This window comes from Nothoprocta perdicaria, unplaced genomic scaffold (assembly GCF_003342845.1).
Source record: "Nothoprocta perdicaria isolate Ctin4 unplaced genomic scaffold, notPer1 scaffold_51, whole genome shotgun sequence".
NCBI classification, from domain to species: Eukaryota; Metazoa; Chordata; class Aves; order Tinamiformes; family Tinamidae; genus Nothoprocta; species Nothoprocta perdicaria.
Window position 1 is genome coordinate 501,568 of NW_020455766.1, and position 20,440 is coordinate 522,007.

The 20,440-nt window shown below is 40.9% G+C and overlaps 1 protein-coding gene across 1 annotated transcript in view; it reads left to right on the plus strand.

The window, feature by feature from the left end:
* Nucleotides 1–7,004, plus strand: part of CNIH3 (cornichon family AMPA receptor auxiliary protein 3) — a 30,655-nt gene extending 23,651 nt beyond the window's left edge. The window contains exons 4-6 of the mRNA XM_026048083.1: nucleotides 1,398–1,510; nucleotides 3,777–3,920; nucleotides 5,954–7,004. Of these exons, the coding sequence (XP_025903868.1) occupies nucleotides 1,398–1,510; nucleotides 3,777–3,920; nucleotides 5,954–5,981 (285 nt within the window). The 3' untranslated portion in view covers nucleotides 5,982–7,004. The remainder of the gene's footprint in view (nucleotides 1–1,397; nucleotides 1,511–3,776; nucleotides 3,921–5,953) is intronic.
* Nucleotides 7,005–20,440: the final 13,436 nt, after the last annotated feature.

The window sequence follows — 20,440 nt, forward strand, 5'->3', positions numbered from 1 at the left end:
ACCTCAGTAAAACATTAGAATAATGAAATTCCCTTGACAAAGTGTGGACTTTGTGCTGCTTTGCATTGCAGGCCCGAAAGGGGGAGGTAGAAAATGCAGATGATGCAGACTTGGTTTTTATGTGTGCTCAGCATTTACTCCATGAGACTCAGTCTCCCATGCATTGCAGCGTTGCTCTCCACTGGAAAAAAATGTAAGGCAAGTTATGTGAACTTGACAGGTTCTATGCTATAGAAATACCTTGTGCTACAAGTTGTTCCTTTAATGGCTAGAGATCCGTTTTTTCCATCTACTTACTTTGCAACAAGTCACATATATCTACATAGCAACTTCCTAGTTACTTCTTGATTTTTSGGTTAGCATTGGTGTGGATAATCTAAAATGCCTTAGATATAGATTTGTTTCATAACAAYTTTAGTCATACAACCATACAGTTTCCAGGAAATGACTATAAGCAACTAGAAAACTGCTCCAGAGACCCCAAATTAATATGGAATTTAACAGGATGAGATTGAATTGAAGGTTAAATGAACTTGAACCTGAGAATTTCCACTAAAATGCTTTGGTGCATTTCCGTAAATGGCACTGAGTTTGGCTTTATGGCAGCCATGCAGAGAACGTTTTGGAAGTCACATAACTCCTTTGCCTAAAAAACATGGATTGGAAGGATGCAATGGAAAATGTTAAGTTGGAAGCCTGCTACTTGGGCACCAGCGTTGTGTTCTGGTTACGTTGATGACCTGAGCTAGAATCTCCCCAGTTAAATAATGGATGTTAAAACTTTAAGTGCTAGGGTGTTTAGTGGGTAGACATCCATCATTAAGACCTTTCTTTTCTGCAATTTGTGACAAAGATAAATCATTATTTTGGGAAAGGATATAGTTATGCTATATATCACGTTCTAAAACTGAAGAAAAAGAGGAGTGATAAATAACTGCCATCTGGAATTCAAACTATGTAATCATACTGTGATTTGTCATCCATACAAGTTAAACTTTTGTGGATGCTGAAGGTGAAGAAATAGATACAGAGTAAGAGATGTCCAAATGTGTTTACTGCTCAAATGAAATAGCAAAATATGTTCTGTGTGAGATGGAAAGAGCCCCCAAAAATCAGGAAATTGGACTCCATTATAGCATAGTTGTATAAGAGACACARTACAGCTGCTTTTCGCTGTTTTAGGGCTTGTTTTAACTCTTTGACAGATGAAAATGATAAAATGATTTGAAACTAACCACTCTTTTATTGCCCCGCACTGCGTGCTCCCTGCTCTTAGCTGCACCATATGTCTGGGGATACAACCTGGCTTGTGTGCTGAAAACCTAGCTTAGCAGCTAAACCCACAGAGGTGTTTTAYTGACTTCTGCTCTTTCCCCTGTTTCTTTTTTTCTTTTTAGCTGGTGTTGCCTGAATACTCCATCCACAGCCTTTTCTGCATAATGTTTTTGTGCGCTCAGGAGTGGCTCACGCTGGGGCTAAATGTTCCCCTGCTTTTTTATCACATTTGGAGGTAAGCCCAGCCTGTTCACCTGTATTTGCCAGCTTGGTGCAGATGCAAACTGCTTGAAGTACAAACTGCAATGATAGGAGGGTAGCTCCATATCTTTTGCCTGGAAACTATTTCTATAAACAGCTGAGATTCAACTTGCCACAGAATTCAGGGATGTTTAGGGTAGGGAAAGAAAATGCATAATATATAAACATGGCTTTCAGTTACTAACGTAATTGGATATTCCCAGGAGCTTCAGGATGCAATCAGCATAATCAAGCTGAATGAAAACCTGAAATGAAGTAGTTTGGAAAACAAACTCAGTGAAGTACTAAATACCTCAAACAAGGAGGTGCAAGACATTTGGCGTGCTGAAGACCCTAGATATGTTTGTCCATCCCTGGCAAAGAAGTCTTTCCATTGGAGTTGTGTTTACTGGGCAGGTTGAGGGGATTCTGTTTATCTTCTTTGGTACCTTGTTGCATTTTTGGCAGTATAAAGTAGACTGTTGCTCTATATATCTGTACAGTAGAGAATTTCATTCAGCAAGAGAAGTTTCTGTTGGAGTAAAGATTGTAGAAGCCTGGAAAATTTCACTAGTTTTGCTTTCTCACCACATTTGTAAAAGCACAGATGATTTTTGTCTGTCAGGGTTTTTCTGTGTTACAATGATACATATGGTAGCAGAGAGCTACTTTAAGCAGTGTCTTGAAAGATATTTCTGTAACAAATTCAATACTATTCTGTCATCTCAGCTAGTACCTAGCTACCAAAGAGTGCTAGCTTTTTTTTTTGCACTTTTTTTTTTTCCTGCAGTAGCTCAGAATAATGAAAAGTGATAAGGAACACTGTATTGTCTAGACATTAAAGTAACAGTGTAGTTCTCTGAGAGCTAAATGGAGTGAAATATCAGTGTTCTCCCTGTTGATCTGATGCAGTACAAATTGTAATATTTTAGTACTGTTTTGCTAAGGGCTGGGAACAGTGTTGTGACAAGAATATTGGTCTAAAAATAAAAAGTAAAAATAGTATTATGTATAAGCTGAAAATAGTGAGACTCTAAATGGTTGTATCACCTTTGGAAGGAAGATACTTTGGATCATCTTTGTTTTCATGAGCCTCCATATAGGCTGCTCTGGTTACTCCATAATTRTTGTTGGTTTAACCACAGAGAAGTTTGGGCTCCTTATATGGAGTTTTGCACAAACTCATGGAAAGACACKGAGTAATATTTTCATCCAATGAAGATAATTAAGCAAAGAATTCACTTGTGATCTCTGTGAAAGGATTTGCAATATTATTAGAGAGTGTAGGTGAATGTGACTAATTCATTCACAGAAGAAACGGGGAAGAAACAGGGAAGGCCATTTAGTTTYGAAGTTTACTACTGGTTACTTAAGAGTATGGGATATTTAAGAGTCCAATTCCTGTCTAATTGTTTGTCTAAGTAATCACAGCAATCTTTTAAAAGTTATATTATCACTTTCAAGGAAGAGAAATAACATTACTTCATTTGAGTCATGCAAAAAGCATTTAAAATACTTAAAGTTCTTAAAGCTTTTTGTTAGAATTGATTAGGGATTTTTTTTTTTTTGCTTTTTACTGCAAAATAATTGATAAAAGCTTTTTTGGAAAAAAGGATTAGGATTTTTTAGGATAATAGAATTAGGATTTTTTTCTTCAAAACAAAAGAATAGAATTATGAGAATAATGAGAATTTTCTTCTTCAAAAACAAAAAAAAAATGAAATGTATTTAGATAATTTAGATTATTTTAGAGTAATGCTATAAGTAGAAACCATCTCTCTTTGACTTGCTTGCTTTTATAGTTGGAGAAACTGAGCTATCAGTTGGTTGAGACTTTACTTTTCATCATATCTGAAGTCTGTTGTATTAACATGGTTACAACTTAGGAATCCTAGCTGTATGCTGTGACCACAGACCACCACGTATTGTCACTCATAATGTGTAAGTTATTAGAGACTAAAGCAGAAAGAATGATATGGAAAGGTGGAATGTGTCATTCTGAAGAATTAGTCAAACAGAGAAGGTCTGGTCCATATGCATGAATTGCTTGTGCCTCTAAGAGCAGTTTGCTTAGCCTGGCATCCTGGTTTTAAGCATGTCCAGAAATAAAGACCTGATAGAGAGAGGAAGATTCCTGGTTTAACATGGAAGGAGGTTTTCTTCTGAGCTCAGCTGATAACCGAGTACAGGAGGATATATATCTGCATGTATTTAATATAGAATTCCAGAGCCATTTCAGATGTCTTCTCCTGCTTTTTCAGGTATTTCCATTGCCCAGCAGATAGTTCAGAACTAGCATATGATCCACCTGCAGTCATGAATGCAGATACCTTGAGTTACTGTCAAAAAGAGGCCTGGTGTAAGCTAGCTTTCTATCTCCTTTCCTTCTTCTACTATCTTTACTGGTAAGTCTGGTCTTTCTCCTAAGGAAATGCTGTCTGGTTTTCATCTGACATGTGATACAGTATTTAGAAATGTCTGAAGCAAATAGGCCMATTTGCTTAGCTTTACAAAGCTGCTCCCAAGCTTGAATCGGGGCAGCTTGTGGTTAACTCCCCCGGCAGCTCAGGGCATCCTGCTAAGTGCATGTCCAAGGCCTGGGCCAAACCGAGGAAACGCGTTTGTTGGATCCTCCGTGTAGTCCTTTAGGATGGGCACCACAGCAGGCGTTATATCCCGTGGTGATATATCAGTGAGCTGGCGTGCCTGGGGGTGTGCGATTTGCTGCGTTACGGGCCAGGGTGCTTCCCGCAGGCCTCCMAAGCCCGCCTGAACGGAGCCCCTGAGCACCAGCCCTCCCCGGCACGACCTGCCGCCAAGCGGGGAGCCCGGCCCGCGCTCRCGGGCAGCGTGGGCGCGCTCAGGGTGCCGGGGACGGGCACAGGGTGCACCGTGCCTGTAGCCATTCCTGCAACAGCCTTTCTGCCACAGCATGGACGTGGTTATTGTGGTGGTCCAGAGCTGCACTGTAAGGGCGTTCTTGGAGATCTGCACCCCAGTCAAACCACCCCTCCTTGCTCCTCTACTGCAACCCTGATAGCTGTCACATGTCTTTAATGCACACTCGCACATGTCAGATGCGAGAATATATAGGGATGGAGTCTAAGGCAAGACCTTGTCAAATCCCTGTGCTTTTAGTGGCCTCCATAATTACACCATGAAGCTATTTGACAAGAAAGGCTAACACTTTCATCTTTAAGTTGAAGGGTTTTTATGACACCTTTCTCCTACTCCTTTTCCCATAACATATTTGCATTGACCACGTCTTCCAAGAAGTCTTTCGTGCTGGAWTTTTTTTGTAGAATAGAGTTGTGTGATGGTGGAAGAGGATAAACCTCATTTCTGCTTTAGTCACTGGCCTGTTATTCTGTTGTCAGTCAGCACCTTACCTTGGGAAGTCACTGCTGCAGATTGATGTTTCTCAGGTGTACATTTAAATAACGTTTAGCACGTTTGTTTTTCTGGCCATATATGCACATGCCTGCATTTGCATATGCAGAAGGAGAAAGAAAGAAAAAGAGCACAGAGAAGCAGAGTTTGGTAGATGCTGAACTTGCACTGGGATGGCAGAGGCCAGAGGGCAAAGTGAGAAGCATGGGAGTTTTGCTGGAGCAGCTCTGCTGGTAGAGTAAGGAGGGATCATCACAAGGCATGGGGGGATTTTAGGCATGGGAAGCAACATCTCAGCCCCACATTTCTGTGCTGGGTGACAGAACCTGCTAAGTCACCTGTGCCCTGTGATTTAGTGTTTCAGCTGCAGCGCTGTTGTTGTGCAGCCTCCTCTGTGTCCTTCCCCCTTCATTTCAAAATATAGCYGTAAGCTAAAACCCACTGTCTGGCTCTAAATAAAATAATATAGATCATATTCACTTTTGCCGCACTTTCCTGGATATTGTCAGAAACAGAACTAGAGCAAAATGAGGCAGTGACAATGTACTGAGATTTCCTCACATTTCAGAGTTGCACTTAACATGTATGGATTCCTGCAGTTGATCTCTGTATTTTATATTTCTTCCACTGCATGGAGCTTTTTCCAAAGGAAACCAAACAGTGCAGTTTCATTGGACACCCTGCCTGCCCTGCAGAGATTCGCTAGTTGAAGTTGTAGAGATGAAACACGCTAACGCAGAATGATTTTGTTTCTTCACTTTTCAAATTCAACATCAGACCACACTTTAATAAGCTCAAACACAGCTTGAGGTACAGTAGGATATCGTTAATGAATTTGTTATTTCTTGAGTGGTTTCTCATACCTGTCTTGAATCCACCATAACTAAGATGCTTTAGAGAGATGGGAGGAATATGAAGCAATAGAGCAAAGGAAAGCACAGGCCATTACAGTCAGCCTGAGGAACAGACAGTAAAGGATTATAAAAATCAAAGTGCTCTGCATGCCTCAAAAGGATTCTTTCATATTGTGTCTTTCTTTTACATTCAGCATGATCTACACTTTGGTGAGCTCTTAACGAAAAGATCATCATTAAAGACTGAAAGCAACAAAGGCTGGAGGTGCAAGAAGTCAGCCAAGTGATGCATGATTAAAAAAATGGGCAAGGAGTTGAAAACTTTGAACCCAAGAAGCAAATAGAATAAGTGAAGTAGAGACCCRGCAAGAAGGATGGCTGACTGAAGAAGCAGAATATCATGTGAAGAACTGCTGAATTAATTTTCTCTCTTGTTTCCCAGTGCGTTGCAGTTGGTAACTCTTAAATTCAAACAAAACCAAACTTTGACAAGGTGGGCCGAGTTAAAGAACTATTCCCCTTTTCAGGGGCAATGCTGCTTGGTTGAATGAAATCATTATAATGTCGCCCAGGGAGCAAAGTTGCTTTTCTTAATGACTGTTCTGTCCTGAGGAAGCAGGAGGCAAGATCAGCTTACAAGGAAGGAACAGTTACATAAAACATTCTGAGAATGAGCCCTGAGTGTGGATCAGATGAGAAGTATCACCATTCTCCAGGAATGTTCACGTGACACTAACCAAACAGGGATGTTGGGACCTGTGAAGTCGTTTCAGTGTTTGTTGTCTTCCCCACCCATAGCAACAATAACAAATTTGCAGCTGTAGTGACTGTTCTAATTTCTAATGATATGCTATTTCTGTAGGTGAATATCTGGTATTTTTGTACTTCGTTTGTTATGCACCRATGAGCTATAATGGCATGTATAAATTCATTGAACATGACTTAATCAGATCAAGTACTTATCAGGATAGCATTCCTCTATGTCCAAAAAAAGAAGGTGGGGAAAAGCAATATGTCTTAAGGAAGACTATATCACAGACATGGAATCCACTGAAATGTTGGATATGAACTGCTGGACCAACTGGTCTTGGTCTGTAATTCTACTATACAGCTTTATTTCTGCTGTCTAATGAAACTAATGCACAAAATGTTTTTTATATGAAGTGGGTGATGAAAGATGCTCTTTTATAGGAGTTTTATCTAGTTCACATTTAAAATCATATATGTGGGATTTAAAATCATATATGTGGGCTGTATATCTTCATATATATGTATGTACACATGTATCTACATAAACACTGTCTGTTTATATATTACAGTAATCTATTTGATTTTGACAAATCAAAGCCATCATGTGTCCAGCACTGCTGTTAGATCTGTTTCAGCACAGAACCAAGTGAACTGGGTCTGGTTCCAACAGTCACTAGACTGTTCTAGTGCAACAGCTGCTGGTTTGGGTACCAGGCAGGCTTAAAAGATCCAGAGGGGCACCTGTGCACGTGCAGAGAGCTCTTGGTCTTGCACCTGAGTGAGCTCATAAGCTGTGTTGCTGCCTGTAATGCTGCTGAGCAAAGTACAGAGACAYCCACCCCTAAAGAAGCAATCTGCTATGTCACCAACTTTGGTCTGACTGCTGAAGAATCAGTAGATCGTTGCTTACCAAACTCTGAGGACGTGGTGGTTTGAGCACAGGACTGCAGCAGGAGAGACTACACCGATGGCAAGTCCCTTGTTTTAGATCACAGTGCAGAAGCAATGGCTGAATGGAGCCAGCTTATGTCTGGCATGGTCAAACCAAGCTGAAGTTACTGCCTCAGCTCAGAGACGAGGCTCATTCTGAGCTATTACCGTGAAATTTGCTTACCCTGCAAAGCACAGTAGCTGTGTGCAAACTGGGCTGGCCCCTGCCAGCATCCAAACTGTGTGAGCTTTGGGTGGAAAAGTGCCAGCCGTCCTGGGCAAAGCACATGCTGGGGCTTTTCTAACAGCAGSTAGATGGCCAAGTAATTCTAAGCCCTGGCACTCTTTAATTCAGCGGTGCAGACATAGCATCCTGGCGATCTCCGTATTCTCTAGCATTCCCTGCTTGGGAAGCAAACTACAAGGCTGTCACATCAGGTCCTGGGAGGCTAATTGGAGTCTGAAATGGCTCATGGGTTTGGATTGCACACACTGTAAAGGTGACTTGGTGGCTCCTGAAATCACACTGACCCCAAAAATAGTAAAATGTATTTCCTTGGCTTGTGCTCAAGGTAAGAAGCTCTGCTGCATCATCACAGAGCTAATTCTGACATGGCTCTGCTGATGATTAATGCACAACCYATAAAAAGCTGAAAATTATCTGTAACCGAGTTCCCTCTTCACATCCTAACTGAAGTATCTTGTTCCACAGAAGCACACGAGCTAGATTCACAGGAGCTAAGTGCCAGGCATCATGCTACCTCATAAAACTAACGACACTGAGTAAGTGACTCAATCTTTCCGTGCATTATATAGGAGAGACATTTCCTCGCACTTCACTGGGCTTCACAGCAAGCAGTAAGCTGAGCAGGATGTTAAGAAAGCTGGAGGAAGAGGAAGGCTATTTTTCTCAAAATTAATCAGCAGCTGAAGGCACATCTGTCAAGGTGCATAGGAGGTAGGAAAAAAAAAATTAATTTGGGTTTCCTGTCTTCCAGAAGTGCACCAAAGTTTCACCAAAAAGTATACTCCATTAGAAAGGAAAAAAGTTTACTTGATCCAACATGTGAGTGATAATCCCCTCTAAATTTCACGGCTCTTCTAATGCTGCAGTCTAACTGAGGTGCTGCCTCCAGCACGTTCCTTGCTGACACATGCTGGAGGACACACTCGGGAAACCTTTGTTAAGTGGGGTTACTAACGCTGCCTCCAGGGCTACTTTCCTGAGATTTTCACAAGGCATTTTCACCAGAGCAGTCGTAGTGGTGGATTGAATACCATGTTCATACAGGTATTCAAGTTAGTTGTTTTCTGCTAATTACATGTGTGCCTCCCTAGATTTTTTTTTAAGATTTTTTTTAAAAAAGTCAGATAACTTTGTGGCATAATTATTACTGTATAATCATTACTGTAAAAGCTTGAGAAATTATGCTGGATTCTTCTTTGTTGTGGCTGTGTGGTCTGGTCTCTGACCCACTGTACACACCTGTAGTGGATGTTTCAAGACCAGATTTGTCATTTTCTCTTTCAAACTTGACATCCATTGTAAGACAAGCAGTATGAATAGAGGCAAGGAAAATAGGAGACTAAAAAAATATTGATTCTTCTCCTACTTCTTGGACACGTTCCTGGCTAAACACACTAAGTGTCCTTCGATGCAAGCAAGGGAAGTACTGGGCTGCATTGCCATGGGTGAAGAGCAGAAAAATGCTGTGATTTTCATTCCCAGGTTAGTCTCTTCCTGGTGTCTCCCTTTTAAGAAAGAAACAATCTATATTGTTCGTTTGGCCTTTAGCTTTTCTTGGTTGGTGCAGGCTAAAGGGACACTGTCAATATGTCTTGTCTTTGCCTGCTCACTTTCCATCTATTTTCACGGAAAAGTAAATGTCACTGCTGAGGAGCAGCAGTTTTCTTCTCTCATGCTCTCTGTTGATATAAACACAACTGGCATAAGAAAGCACATCCTGTCCCTTTGGTCTCTCGAGCGGGCCTGCAGTGAGCACGCAGCTAAAGCGTTATTTACTTGCCTTGTTTTCACCATCTGGAAAGTGAGAATGTCAGCTTCTAGCTTTTGAAATATTTCCAAAGATGTACTTGTTTTTCATAGTTGCTGAATATGCCTAAAAGAAAAAAAGGTAAGAGATGGAAGAAAAAAATGTGTGTAGATGAGAGCAGAATGAGATGCTTCCCAAAGGGTTAGGTACCTGGTGTGCTGTCCTGTACCTGCCTGTTTCTGGACGTAGTGAAGAAGATGCCACGTTGGTGAGATGCTATCCGTTGGTTCTGCCTGTGCTGTTTATAGTCTCAGTAAGTGACACACAGTGATTTGGAATAAAATTGTCTCTGTTCCTCCTATCACTGTTTTGGTCTTAGATACAAGAAGTCCATGTTGGTAGCAAAGTGCTTGAACTATAAGTAAAAATGCCCCTAGATTGTCATAAATATCTTTCCATCTGTTTGCTCAGGCCATTTGCTTCCTTTTGCACAAAATTAGTGAAAATGAAGAAAAAGATCGTCAACCTACATCATCTTACAGAAACTACTGAGGTTTCTTGTGATCTGGCACTGCTGTTGGGGTCAGGATTACTCATGTGTTAGTGTCGATATTAGCAGATCTGTCTCTTTGCCATTCTCCCTTGTGTAAAAGCAAGGAACTAGCATGCAGACTTCCAGTCTGCAAGGGTATAATCCCTTTTTTTTTTTCTTTTTTAAGCAGAGCATGGTCCAAAGTCCCTTGAACTTGCAGCAGATTTTTCATTGTTTCCAATGAACTTTGGATAATGACTCTAGAGTTATATGGCAAAGAGATCCACAGAGGAATRTCCTTAGAGATTTGAAAGTAGAGATTCTACCTTTAGGTCTGACATTACATCCATTTAACTGAATTGCCGTAACGCAAAAGAAACTTGCCTTTCAGGGGTAAGTATAACATTGCAGTATTTGCTCGGGCTGCCACACAAAGTTGGGTAAAATCTTGGCTTCGCTGACGTTAATGGAAATTTTGCATTTGACATTCTGAAGTTTCCATTAAGAAGTGAATGGGAATTAAAGCTGGGGAAAAAGCAGCAGTAAGTTTTAACTAACCAAAAATGTTGTTGGCTGTTAGAGAAAGCTTGATTTGCTATAAATAGGACAGGTGATTGAAAGGTTGAAATACAGTAAGATATTTTTACTTAGGAAAGAGCAAGTGTAAGACTTCCATCCATGCGGCACTGAACTTTGCTTCAATGATCTCAGTCTGTATTTCTGATCTGGTGAGTTTTTTGATCATTCCTTACTCATAAAAACTCTGTTCTGATTTATTTTTATTCTGCACAGCAATAGGGCTGCAGGAGTGGGAAAGAGGGGAAATTCTGCTCTAAAATACAGCATTCATGTTTCTACAGTGAGCCTTTCCTTCCGTGAGAAAGCTGTGAGCAGGCTGGAACAAAATTCTAACGGAGTATCTTACCTGAGTGGCACATCTCAGTTAACCTAAGACTGGAGCTGTTGCTGCAGGAGCATGTTGTAATTGAATACATCTCCATCTTAGGAGTATTTTTAAGTATTTTGGGTTATTTTAAAGTGCTACACAGTTAAGGTAGGTTTTGTTTTGTGTTTTTTTTTTCTTGTTGTTCTGTTTTTGTTTTAAATTGCTGTCCAGCTTCTCTTGCAAGAGAAAATATAYGTTTATAGCCTGATTCTGCCCGTTTCTCTGTAGTCAAACTCCCATTGAGAGGAAAATTACTTTTTTTTTCCTCAAGTAATGGGATCCCATATGTTCATGTGTTGTGGAAATGGAGAGAACAGGTTAAAAAGAGTGAACCCCCCTTATTTGTCCACAGCTTGATAGATATTGATCCTTTTCTTGCTTTTTTTTTYCCCCTGCCATATATCTTCGTTCCCCTCCTGGACCAGCTCAAATCTGACCGTGCAGCTGTTACAGTAGTTTGAGTCCTGTTAAGCAGATTTTCAACCACTGTCATGCTATTGAAACATTCAGTGGAAGGAAAGCTCCTGCAAACCATACAGAGATTCATAGAAATGTTATCCTAAGGTATAAAGCTGAGACTCAGTCTTATGGAATAGTTCTCACCTGTGCACAGAAATATATAGCACCAGCCAAACTAGAATTTCTGCTCCATGTGTAATACAATTCTTTTAATACTGTATTTTGCTCGGCATAAAAAGCAATACAAATTACAACATAGAAAATAAATAGGATAGCACAGTTGGTGAAAGTCTGCATTACAAATCAGGAATGTCAAGGCTGTGGCTATTTCTAATCATTTTGAATAATTATTATTTCAGTTACGAACAGCTCAGAGTTCCTTSAGGTACAAGTTGTCTCAAAGCTTTAGAAATACTTACGTTCACTCATTTTGAAATAAGAATTTAAAACCCAATTTTTAAATCCCAAAAACCCGAAGTTACCAAGCCTCCTAAATGATGGAGGAGTCTATTTTTCACAAAATATTGGTATATTTATCCAATAGAGTTGAGGCTAAGAACCAAAAAACCTCTTGGAAGCAAGACAAAATGCTTGTCCCCACAGCCAACGTTTTAGTAAGCAGTAAGCAGATCTTGCTGTTCCTCCCCAGCTCCTTGTGGTGAGACACACACACACACACACACACACACACACACACACACATTTATTCTGCAGCCTTTTTAAGAGAAATGTACAGTTTCACGTTAGTGTGCTCTGGAAGCTAATGCAGAGTAGCTGGTGTATCCCGCGCTCCATCACTGCTTGCTGCTCAGATTCTCTCTCCCTACAGATGAATCATTAGACTCCTACAGAGTTTAGGCACTTTAAATTGCTGCTTGAGAGCAGTGTATGCACACGTGTTAATGCAGGCTACGTACTCTAGTCAGCTAACTAGACAAGATACTAAGGCAAAGCCAGATAATCTGTGTTTAAGAAATGACAATCTCACTGTTTGGGTATCAAGGTGGAAGTGAGAGAATGGGAGCTCTGCTCCTGCCTTTGCCTAGGCTTCCTTGGCCCTCTGGGCAGCAGCACTTAATCTATCAATTCACCATGTATTAAGCAGAGATGGTTGTATTTCCTTTCTCCCTCATTTTGTCTGTCTTGTCAATTTAGATTATGAACTCCTGTGAGATGGAGCTGTTTCTGTCTCTGAGTAATGCCTAGCACTGCTGAGCTGAAATTGGGAATGACATACCTAGATGGTTTTATAGCATAAATAATGAATGCTTTTTCTCATGGGAGGGAGCAACTGCATTCAGTAGGATTAGTCAAAATGTATTTGCTCCACTGTAGCCAAGATCAAGACCTAACCCTGTCTGTTGCTGTGCTTTAGAGCCTACTGGCAAACTGAAGCAAGCTTTGCCCTCCGAATGCATCTAATGCTGTGATGAGATGCAGCCAAAAAAGCAGCAAAATGCACAGACTGACAAAGCAAAAAGGTGTCATTCCTGCATTTTGCAGCCTTCTTGGTTTTAAAGTTTCATCATCATCTTCATTGTGCTGCTGACATCTGTCTTACTGATCTTCCAGGGCTGCATTCAGAGCAAGCCCAGTGCAAGCTCAGACTAAAATGATGGCACCAACGCAGATCCAGACTGTCTGCATGCGGACACTCATTTTGGAATAAATACCTTTAGTTAAAAATAGAAATCAACAAATTGTATAGAAATGATTTTTATTCTGAGCTATGAGTAAAGCCATGTATACCCGCGAAGCTGACATGTAAAGGTGTTTATCAGCATTAGGCAATGCATTTGATGTTGCCCTGCGGTGGGTGAGTCACATTCACAGGGTAACTCCACCGTGGGAGCCGTGCTCAGCACCGAAGGGAAGCTGAACCACCCGGGGAGCGAACAAATGTTTAACCCTCGTTTCTTACACCACTTTATTGCACACTTGGTTTGACCTGTTAATATTTCACTCCTGGATCCTTGAGGTCAGTTCTCAAGTAGGCTGCTTTTTATCTCTCTTTTTTCTTTTTCTTTTCTTTTTTTTTTTTTAAACCAGGCATATGTCTATTTTCTAAGATTGCATGAGATGAACTTTAAAGGGATCTAAGATGTTTCTATCTCCCTTTTATTGTCCATTTACAAGCTTTTAATACTTTGGTATTTTAACTTTATGCTCCTTTCTATGTACATGCCCATGAAAGATATCTGGAAGTGAAATAAATTGTTGCCTATTAATAGAATGGGAAAAAAAAGGAAGTGCAGTTCTATTTTTTTCTGYGCATCTACCACTTACTGCAGGTCAAAGCACTAAAATTACTTAATGGATTACGCTGAACAAGAAGAGGAACCGCTGTTTTTGCACTGCAGTGACTTGCTAACAACTTCGTTTGAAATTTATTTTTGGGAAGCATTGCTGAAGGGCTCTGAGGAGCAGCCGTGCAGTCAGTATAATCCCCATTCTCCCCTGCTGTCGGAGAGTCTTTTTTCCAAGGGATGTTGGAGCGGTGTTCTCAGAAGATGCTCATTCTTTAACTTTTTGGCCCTGAAAGGCTAAATGCAGTTGGCAAGATCTGCAAGAGAAAATTCAAGCTGACCAGTCCTGCCTCTCATTCAGAGCCTTGTCATTCCTAACAGCAGCCAGTGCTTTGAATATCTGTGAGAGAATATATTGTATTTTCTATTATGGGTTTGCCTTACAAGAGCAGACAATCTCCCTTTAAGTTAAGTATTATATAAGGTTGTAAATTATATCTGAGAATACAAATCATTCTTTCCACACCTGTTGGCTTTAAATAGAAACAGTATTTATCCCCCAAAAGCTTCCTGAAGTGGTGGTAGCAGCAGGAGAATTTTAATGGACCTTCTCTCATTCATCATGGGAAGTCTACAGGAACGAGCAATGAATCTTTTCAAACTCCTTTCAGAATGTAATAGCACTTTTATGAGCTTCAAGGAAGATCAATACATATATATATTCTTACAAACTCTCTTATTTTTCCATCTAAGAGTATACAGCTCAATGCTGAGCACTGATTTATCATCAGATTAAGGAAGCATTTTCCCTGTCCTTTTACTGTAAASGAAAACATATATAATAAACATTATGAAGATATTTTGCAGAGAAATACCAAGAGAAGTTGACCAGCCACCAGAATGCTTCTTACGATTACATTTTTACAGTGGGTTTAAGGAATCCCTTGCCCAAGCCTAGGGACAATCTCATTTCCCTGCATGCTGAATGTAATTATGAATTAGCATTTTTTTCCCCATGKGAAAAAATTTGCAGCTTTCTCTCTGCAGCAAATTTTACCACCCATGAAACATGTTTTCTGGTTCCAGCAGAGCAAATTTCTACAGAAACAAATAGTGTTCTCAAACTATTACTTTTGTCCTTTCCTATTTTGTTGTCTTGATTTTGTGCCTCGTCTTGGTGGAGACTGAATGACCTTATGCAAGGAATGAGAACTCAAAGACCTGAAGCTGGAGTTTTGCTTCCTGTCAGTAAAACATTTGCAGTCACCAATGGCCAATTTATGGCCAATATTGTTGGCCATGAAACAACTGACATGTTTTAAAATTTGTGTTGGAACTCCAGTGGTTTACAGAAACCTTAGATATAGTTTCTGGTCTATATTAAGGCATCACTGCAGGGCTGCCTTGTTTCAAGGTTTTCATAAAGRCAGATCAACTGGCCTATAAAATAACTTCCATACTTTGCAATACTTCCATACTTTGCATACTTTTTGCCTTGAAAGAACACAACTTCTTTGCCATGTCCCTGCTGCTGATCAGATGTGTTGGGATCTGGGCAGGTGTCCATCTACCCTGCTGAGTGACTGCTGGAGTGTYTGTTTTGAGAACTGCTACTAGTTGGTGCATAGAGAGATCAGCTTTCTCATTGTGTTGAATGATGGGCTACTCAGGCAGTTGTAGCTGTTGCTTAGTTTCTACAGTGTTGCAGTTGAGCAGTACTTTGAAGTGATTGAGCAATACTGGGGAGGTGGAATAAATAACTGCAAGTTGTTTAAAGGTCTTTTGCTTGTTGCTAAGGAGGCCAGAGGCTCAATATATCTTCTCAGGGTGGACAGATCAAATCTACCCAACCATGGGCAGCAGTGGCTAAACTTCTAGCCCTCCCTCTGTGTTCCTTCTTGGAAAGCTTCCTCCACCACCTCCTGCCAGGTGTTGTCTGAAACTATTGATCTTCACAGAAATGAGATGTCAGATATTCCTGCATAGTTTAGGTAGCAGAATTCCAGGATGCCAGACTGGATCATGTGGCTGTCCTATGTGTTAGCTGTAGACACAGGAGTCTGACCTTGCCCTGCAATGGCTGCTGATCCATAGTCCCCTGAAGCCCGATATTCTTTCTGGGAGCACTAAACAGAGTGCAGGATCCTGCCAGTGGATCCCCAGCAGTGGATCCCCAGCGACTGTCTGTCTCAGTAACCTGCTTCCTACGATGGCCAGGGCCTTAGAGGAAGGTCTTACGGRGTCTTAATAGATGTGCTATAATCTGTCCATCACGTTAAGTCTCATCCTAACCTCTTACGGCAGGAGATCAGTATAAGCATCTGAAGCCTGCAGTTAATATCCCTGAAGCATTAATTATAACTAGACTTTGTTGTATATGCAAGTGTCTAAACTTTCTTAGTCCAAGAAATTTTTGGTTTTATGTGACTATGAGCTCTAGAATTTTATTACATGTTATTCAGGAAAAAATATTTTGCCACCTTGGAATTTATTCTTTGTTTCMTTGAAAATCCCCACAGTCTTCTGTTATGAGACTGACAAAGCAGAAATCCCCGATGTTTCACCTTTTCCCATGTTCCTTATCAAATCATGTCATGACCCCTTTCTCTGTTTTTTTTTTTCAGGGTTCAATACAAGACTTCACTATTTTGTGTGCTATGGTTTCATGTCCCCTTGGTTTCCGAAAGTGGTAGTTTATATATTTTTATTTCAAGTGATTTGAACATTTTTTTTTCTCTTTTATTCTCCATGTTATTCATTGTTCTGATTCTCATCCATTTTAGCAGGTTAAGTTTTTTGTGTTTGTTACAGCTGTCACAAAGCAGAAGTCTTCCCGTAAGGGTCCAACTGATGATGTTCACTTGGACAGATCTGTAGAGTTTGGACTGAAATATCCAATGGGACAGATTTCTTACTTATGTTTGGAGGCTAAATCAGTCTCCTTTTAAACAGAAAGCAAGCTGTGTGCCAACCTTTGCAACAAACCACCGTGTGTCAAACAGGCCTGCAGGTAAAGTGCTGGAGCTCACATTGGAGTCAATAGTGAAAGACACTACACAAAGTCAGAATTCAGTTTTCTGGCATTCAGGGTTTTCTGGCATTTATTAGATTGGGAATGAGAAAAGAGAGTCAGATACAGTCAAAGCTATCTTGGCCTTGGAATCAGATCTTTCTCTGGACTGTATCCAGGGTGTTTGGATAATCCCTTTATCCCTTTATTGCTAGAACTCAAAGTGAACAAGATACAAATTCTGTTCTTCTCGATTTGACTTGAGGAAGTTGATTTATTCTGATAATCAATGGGATGGTTAGATAGTCATCTGAACGGTGCTCCACAAGGCTTCTTGAGGTAGATTTCCTGTCACTGGTGCCTGGTAGTGAAGTAGATGAAATGTGTTCTCACAGGTTCACTGTGTGTTCATAGTCGCAACTATGGCAAATGGCCCAACTTTTCTGCACCCTCATTATTTCCTTACTAAAATGGGGATTAAGAAGGTGCAGTGTTCCACCACAGTGTCATAAATTTTATATATAGCATGCAAAGGATTTGAGTACATGAACACATGTGAGACATTTCACTAGCAAAAGGCATTCTTTTACATTAGAGAGAGGCAGCACAGTTTAAAATCTAAATTGCATGGCAGGGAAGCTTAAGTTTCATTTCTGACTAGTTTAATGACTTACTATTAATGAGACGTCACTTTATTTGCAATAACCTTGATTTTTTCCTCTCTAAAATTGGGTGAATATAAAATAGCCAATTTTGCAAAGAATAAAGAAATTACCAAATGGAAATTGTCAGGGAGGAAAGAACAATATCAATATCAAAGCTCACTACCACAGGATACCTTAAAATTAAGGGATTTTGAATGGCTAATATGTTGCATGTCATATTCTGAAAGTTGCCTTGGCAGTATAAGTCTTTAAAATGATATTGTTGAATTACTTTGGTTTTAAGGAAGGGTAAGTCCTCATTTGCATAATAGACAATCCAACAAGTCCATCAGCTCAGCTCATATTTGTAGGAAGCCTAATGCATTTTGTTAGCGCTCGGAGCAGTTCCCATACCTGTGGATTATGACACACTGCGGAGAAGTGTTTCAGGTCTGACTGCTCTCAGGAAGCTCTTAGTTGACTGACAGTTATCAGAATTATCTAGTGTCATTGAAATTCAGTAAGGGAAAGGGGAGGCAGAGACTATTGTCAAGGCAATCTGGGAAACAGTGCTCTTGTAATTCTCTGATGCAGCCAGAGAAGTTAATTTGCTTGAGAATCTATTTGAGGATGGAAACTTGCGTAACTAATATTCATGTCTGCCAAGTGATCACTCATCTGAATTACTAAAGAGCAATTTTTGCTCTCAGCAGCACAGCAGGTTGAGTTCTTGCTTATAAGAACAATTTGTAATGGTGGATCAAAAACGCATTCATTTTCATTTGCAGTTTTTCATTTATTAGGCAAGTTGGTTGCATAGTGGTATATATTTTTTATTAAAAACTCAGCTCAAGAAATGGCATTTGAAAGCAAAAATATACCTATTTTTTATGATGTATATTAGAAAAGTAGGCTGAAATCTGCCAGTTTTTGTTGTGACAGAAYGCCAAGGGGGAAGAAGAGTGCCGGTTTGGAGAAGGGGAGAGGACCCTCTCTGTGGGGTTGTGGCCAAGGGGCACGTGGGACTGCAGGGTGAGGGAGAGCCTCACTGGGCTGCGAGAGGACAGTATCGCATCGAGTGGAGAAYCTACACCAGGATGTGATGGAATAGATGAGAAGGAGAGAGTTTGGACTGTGAGAGCAGTGGTGAAACTCTGAGTCCCTCTGTACTCAGCTGTGGTGCTGAAGTTCTTCTGCTTTGTGTCCTGTGTCGCGCAGGCTCAGCACAGGTTTAAGGTTCCAGGTAAACCATTAATGGTTTAGGTGCCAGCTGAGGAGCAAACACACAGAAGGGTCCTGTCTGGATGCGTTCTGCTGAAACTACATGAACCAAGGCAATTGCTCTTGGTCTTTTTTCTTTTTCTTTTGGTCTRAGGAGAATATTATCCAGCAGTGAATAAAGCCTAGGCTCTTCTCAGTGTTAGTGACGACAGTGCTGTGCGTATTCCTCAACTGCAAGGCCTCTCGATACCCTGGAGCCACAAGTATTTTATACGTGCTTAAAGAAGGAATGTTTGTTTTGCACAATCATTAAAATATCTCAAGCAAGCCTGACAGCTTGACTTGAAATTTCTTGAGCTAGGAGACTAAGGCTATGGTAAGCTATCATTAAGATCAGATCTGCATTCCTGGAGCATCTGGCAGTACAGATGTGGTCTGGTTAAAGTGTATGTGAAAGGCAATGTTTCCTTCGGATTAGCCGGAGCAGAATATCTTGTATTTTTGCTTGCTTGCATCTTAAATGTTCTGCCTCCAAAGGTGTACRGTTTTCACCATGACAGTAATGCCATTCACAGGTTGCACAAGTTGCAAATGTTCTAATTTGACAGTAGCACTGAAAGTGGGTCTTTTCAGCCAGGAGCCAGCAGTGAAGATACCTGCTGCACATTTCCTGGCCAGCGTGTTCTGCAAATGGTGACAGAAGATGCCCTTAGGAGAGCAGATAGGTCTCGCTGCACTGCTAGCAGCGTCAGTGGGCGGTGAATCTCTGTGAACGACAGTGGAGCTGCCGCTTCAGTGCAGTCTCCTGGTCTGTGCAAATGGTGATGATACTCATAGAAGTATCTGAGAAGTGTCATAGAAGTGCTGAGGCCACCCTTGCCTGAAGAACACAGCCAGTAAAGAGTAACTTACTTTTCTGTGGCCTCTGCCTTGCCAGTTGCTTTGGAGATGGCCAGATTGCAGGAGACATGACAATACTGGAGGGGTGTTTGTTAACAAGAGATGGCCTGACCTGGTGCTTGCATGTGGTGGGCAAATACCTGATTTTCAAGAACAGGTCATCCTCTGTGTCAAAGACGGCCTGTGATTTGGTTACCTATCAGTTTACCTTCCCCATCTGTTACTGTGTCTCGGATTGCACGTTGCACGTGTCGGAGCTGTCCTTTACATCTGCAAGAAGTTGCTTGAGCAGTCGTGGACTTGCACCTCTGGGTAAGCAGTGACCTGCAACCTCTGCTCTGCCGTAGGCAGGCGGGAGCTCCGCGCCGCGCTCAGCAGTATCTGCAACGGGAATCTGCTCTACAGAGAGAGACATTAGCCTGCTTTTCCAAGGTCAGCAGCATCGTTGCACAAAGTACCCTGTGAAGTACTTCCAGCCTGCATACTGCTTATGTCGCCCGGCGGGTTTTAAATAGTACTGTAGTCAATGCTTCTTTAAGGGAAAGATTTTGAAGGAGCTACTAGTTGCATTTATCCTTTTCCAGTTGTAACTAGATCAGATTTGTGCATTTACCTTTTAATTCTCTTCATCAGAGACCTTCTATAAACCTTGGACTAGTACAACCTTGATGCCTTGGGACTTTGAGGGTTTTTCAATAGCCTTGTTAAAAATATTCCATGTAGAAAGTTTAATTGTGCTAGGAATTTGTGCTCATTGAGGGGTGAGAGTGAGCTGTGCCGCTGCTGGTACATGCAGAAAGAGGTAACGCATTCTACTAATATGTCTGCAGATGGTAATAGATGTTTGGAGGAGAATTTTGGGTGGTCCTAATGTAGTTCTGCTGATTGCTCACTTCGACAGCTGAACTTAAAGAATGACTCCTTTTGATGTACTGCAATACAATAAAAATACYTCACTTGGATTTGAAATAGGAGTAATGCTTAAGCTGGAAATATATAACGGGAAAAAAAAGATATATGCATCTTCCCATTGTTAAAGTTGTGAACAT